The sequence below is a fragment of the Telmatherina bonti genome (genome assembly GCF_933228915.1).
Source record: "Telmatherina bonti genome assembly, chromosome: 20".
Taxonomy (NCBI): domain Eukaryota; kingdom Metazoa; phylum Chordata; class Actinopteri; order Atheriniformes; family Telmatherinidae; genus Telmatherina; species Telmatherina bonti.
The window spans coordinates 7,701,554-7,706,579 of NC_136618.1; the positions used below are offsets into that span (position 1 = coordinate 7,701,554).

Sequence of the window (5,026 nt, forward strand, 5' to 3'; positions counted from 1 at the left end):
ACTGGACTTCCTGTTGCCATTCTATCACCTCCAACCAGTCTGTCTATCCTACTCTGACTGGACTGGATGTTTTCTCCAGTAAGCACTGGAGAAACATCCAGTGCTTACTGGATGTTTTGACCATCTCTTTCAGCCCTACAGTTGGATGTGTGTAAAAATCACATTTGATCTGCAGTTTCTGAACAACTCAGACCAGATCAGCATGAAATTATCAGAAACTACTTCTGTACCCTGTTAAAACCGTGTAAATACTCGGCTATTGTTCTTACATGTGCAGAGAACCGTACAACGCTGACAGACTCGTTGGACTTACCCAAACGACTGGCAGAGAGCTGCGTATGCGTCCATGAGGAGGCTGAAAGACGGCAGCAAAGTCTGGGGAGTGAAAAGTCTGCAGTGTGACAGCAGTAGTGAGGCTTGGTTCCATCCTGCTTCCATAAACAGCTCTGGAGAAATGTTGCTAGACGTCTGAAGCTAAAGGCTTTAATCAGTCTGATCTGACTAAACACTGATGCCACACATGTTCAAGGTTTAATACTTTCTACATTATCAGCCTGATGCTGTTTCATAACATCTGCAGAGTAAAAACCACAACTTGGTCTTCATGTTGCATGGACTTCCATTAAGCAGGAGAAATCCACTCTCCACTGGGAGGCGGTGGAGCATCACAGGTCATGTCCTGGGTGGGGCAGTGATGGGGAACCGGTCCTGAAGCTCCAACACAGGAACCAGAGCTAAAAGACCTCATTATGGACTTCTACCACACTGCTACTGGTTGCATATTGAGCAACCACCAGTTTCTTGGTGTGGTTCCCCAGTTGGACTCCAGAGGGTGGTAGCAACTGGAAATATCATCAGGACCAGTTTCCTGGAGATAACCCAGTTATCCCAGGTTCCAGCCTCCACAGCAGTAACTGTGGGAAGACTTCCGCCTTGCTGCAGGAACAACGTCTCATTCTGTCTGATTCTGACCAGTGTTCCCAGCTGGATGAGTGGTGTGTGCTACGGTGCCTAACGCGGGTCAGACCGTTCTGTTCTACAGTTCCACAAAGTTCTGTCTGTCTGTCTGCCACAGAAACAGTCTGGTTCCTTTTCCCTGATGTGTTTCTGCATCCAGCTCATGTTTTCCACATCACACCAGATGTTTCATCATCTGATCTTTAAGTTGTTGGGAATAAAATTTGGGTTGATTAAATCACTGCGTTTATTTTCCTAAATATGCCAACGTTTTGGGGGACTGCTGTTGGAATATGAGTTGTTGTATTTTAGTTCTGAAAAAAACATTTTTTATTAGGTTTAAATTGTGGTAAACTCTTGGTCAACGTGTAATTAGGTACTTTGTTGGAAATATTTGGCACATTTTGGGAAAAATCATGGTATGAGAAACATGCAGACATGAAATGTTGCTGCAAACGGAACCAGGGATCCAACATCTTCATCATGATGAAGTTCTGGTTGAGCTTCATTTTACTGCGGTGCTGACATGTGCGCACGAGCTTCTGCGCATCCTCAGTCGTTGATTTGGGTTTTTCTGCAGGTTAACATGGTTCTGGACGTGTTGGGTTCACCCCACAGCCTCCATCATCAGGACTGCACGCGCGTGTGCATGAGACTGATGCACGCTTACCTGCGCTCGTGTCTGCCGCCTGAAGAAACTTTCTTTTTCACTTCGACGCGCTTTTATCCCTGTTTAAAGGGTTTTTCTCCTGTTCTCTAAGAGAAGTTTAGTAAATCCAGGCAGCAGTGAAGCCACACGGTGAGTTAGTGCTACCTGAGGGCGCGCGCTGCCGCGTTCAGGTGTGATTGGCTGATACGTTCAGGGACAACTCGAACTTTGCTGTATTCTCTGCAGAACGTCTCTTTCTGATGGAGATGGAGGGTTTCAGACCCACCTCTGGTTCTGGACACCTGGAATACAAGTTACAACCAGAAAACCTCCATCAGGATCAGAACCAGGAAGGAAAACCTCCATCTGGACCAGAACCAGGAAGGAAAACCTCCACCTGGACCAGAACCAGGAAGGAAAACCTCCATCAGGACCAGAACCAGGAAGGAAAACCTCCATCTGGACCAGAACCAGGAAGGAAAACCTCCATCAGGACCAGAACCAGGAAGAAAAACCTCCATCTGGACCAGAACCAGGAAGGAAAACCTCCATCTGGACCAGAACCAGGAAGGAAAACCTCCATCTGGACCAGAACCAGGAAGGAAAACCTCCATCTGGACCAGAACCAGGAAGGAAAACCTCCATCTGGACCAGAACCAGGAAGGAAAAACCTCCATCTGGACCAGAACCAGGAAGAAAAACCTCCATCTGGACCAGAACCAGGAAGGAACCAGAACCTGTAGACGATGCTGTTTGTATAGAAAATCTCGTCTCCGCATATTTTTGGGAATAAAATAAATTAAAAGTTCTACTGGACCAGTAGAACCAGCAGAAGCAACCCCAGACCACATGTCCATCTAAAACCCGGCACTGATTTTATTTTCAGACAAAATAATTCCTGAAAGGACCAAAGTGAACGCAGGTTCTGGTCCAACAGGGATCCAGGTCAGTCCTGACCCGAAACCAGCAGAACTGATGTGATCAATACGTCTGATGGAGAAAATAAAAGTTTAAACACGTCGAAACGACGCAAAGTTAATAAAAACATTCAACATGGATGTAAACAGGTTATCAAACGGGATGATGAGAGAAAACGTCTTTAAATATGGATAATATTCATATTAAATATGGATAAAGTAATGAAATGTGTGTGAAGGAGGAGGAGGAGGAAGAGGAGTGAGACACTGGGAGGCTCAGCTGCCTTTCTGCTGGTTTTATTCCATTACATCCCAGTTATCCCAGTTATCCCATTCCTTCCTGAGACTTTCTCTCAGCTGTTCCGTCTGGGTGATAGGAGACATTTTTACACACATGCTGCCTTGTTTTTATCCAACATAAGAGCAGATTCTCCAGAACCAGACAGAACCATGAGCCTCCCGTCTCCAGTAAAACAGCATTTTACAAAATAAAAGCTTCTTTTCCTGCTTGCAGCTTCTCTCTGGCGCAGCATCCTCGTTCTGTGGACGTCTTCGTGGGACCACGCCGCAGTCCAGCGTAGACTTACGGTGAAAAGACGTGGACATCCGGCGGCTTGGAGATGGCGTTGAAGCAGGTCAAATAAAACCAACAATCTGCAACATAAATGCCTTTAAGATCCCGACTTTACTGGGATTTACCTGCATCTGCATCCAGGTTTTTACTGCTAAAGGCAAATGAAGCTAAAAAACAAGCAGGAGCGCTGAGGAGAACTCGGGTTTGACCACATCGGTGTGCGAGGAGACACAAGTTTAATCCACACCTTTTATTTTATTAAAGCAGCGTAGATGACAGACGCCGTCACCGGCGGCAGACTGGAACGAGACGAGCTGCATTCCAGCATCCTTCCAGCTGCTGCGTCCTGAGTTACCATACCAACAGACACATCTGGTCGCAGCTGTCGCCACGGCGACGCTGAAGCTCATAAATAACCTGAGCGAAGCGACGGAGTGGTGCATCGTTTCGCCAACTCCACGTCCACGCAACCAGCGCCGGAGTGAGCGGCTCTCCGGCGGCCCGTCTCTGCGTTCTGGGCCTGCTGGTCCACGCCGAGTCCCCCGACTTGGTCCGCCGCTAGTACGGCTTGCCTCCCATGGCGCCGAGCATCTCCAGCCTCTCTGCGGCGGTGGGCATGTCCGGCTTCACGCCGTCTCGCCGTCGCTGCACCATGATGTTGTGCTGCGAGGAAAAAGAAGCTTTGCGTTACTTTTAAAGGCTTCGAGGCTCAACGTTCAAATCCAAACACACCATCAGAACCGCTGGTTTTAAACTGGGAGAAAGCACCGAAAACAAAGCCACGTTACTGGTTTCATACTAGAAAGAGTTTCTGGAAGGGACACTGCTCGCTTCTGCTGTTTAAATAAGATCAGAGGTATTGATTCCATGAACTACTGATCTTTATTCAGATGGTATTTATTGTCATTTTCCTGATTTTTGTCCTAAAAAGAGGTTTTTTTTTATCTTAAACTGTTCTGTGTCTAATGCAGCGATGGGAGGATTTAGACATTTATTTCTATTGTAGCTATCTCATGTCTCTGTTAAACGGTATTATAAAACATCTTATCAGGTAGTTTTTAATGTTTGACAGTGATCTGTATCGTAATAATATCTCTGCTCTTTGTAACAAACCACACTGTGAGAAAAATCTGGTAAAAACTGGTGAAGTTATTGTTGTGGTTGGACCTCCACCTTACAAATGAATGCATCGGCGGCGCATGGAGATCCATCCAAGATGGAATTCTTCTTTCTATTTCTACTCATATTTCTGCTCCGTTTGCTCGTTAGACTCACCCAGTATTTCCTGCAGTTCTTATATCTCTGGAAATAAGCCGAACACATGCTCTTATCGTAGTGGTAGGCATCCATACACTTCTGGGACGCGTCGCTCTCCTGAGAAAGAGAAGCAGAAGCAATGACACAAGCGTCATGTTTGACGCAGTGCGGCGTGTGTGCAGCGGGGACGCACTTCGATGCAGGGGTTGATGTCCTGACTGCGAAGTTTTCGCGTATTTTTATCCATCTGTGTCTGTGAAGAGAGAAAAACAAGCAGGTTCAGTTTCTGCATCCATTTATCTGTCAAGATAGATAGATAGATAAATAGATAGATGGATAGATAGATAGATAGATAGATAGATAGATAGATAGATAGATAGATAGATAGATAGATAGATAGATAGATAGATAAGGTATTCTTTCCCCACTTTGTAATTATAATCTTTTCTTCCTTGCAGTTGTTTAAATAATCCCTTAGATAGTCAGTTTTATTCTTTTTTTAAATTTTTTTATGGAGAAGAAATAACTAAATGCAATAAATAAATTAATATAGACATGTACACATCCATACTTGTACACATCTGCATACATACATACACATATACTGATGCACAGACCCTCTCAGGCACAAAGCAATGCCATATTTACCTTTATAAGTGATTATATACCTCT

The 5,026-nt window shown here is 45.2% G+C and overlaps 1 protein-coding gene across 1 annotated transcript; it reads right to left on the reverse strand.

The window, feature by feature from the left end:
* Nucleotides 1-3,332: 3,332 nt before the first annotated feature.
* Nucleotides 3,333-4,674, reverse strand: chchd7 (coiled-coil-helix-coiled-coil-helix domain containing 7). Its single transcript, XM_079259914.1, has 3 exons — nt 4,548-4,674; nt 4,373-4,471; nt 3,333-3,760 (listed from the first exon to the last, which is right to left on the reverse strand). Exons 1-3 carry the CDS (start codon nt 4,644-4,646, stop codon nt 3,656-3,658), a joined length of 303 nt encoding a protein of 100 aa, XP_079116040.1. The 5' UTR covers nt 4,647-4,674; the 3' UTR covers nt 3,333-3,655.
* Between the last annotated feature and the right edge of the window lie 352 nt (nt 4,675-5,026).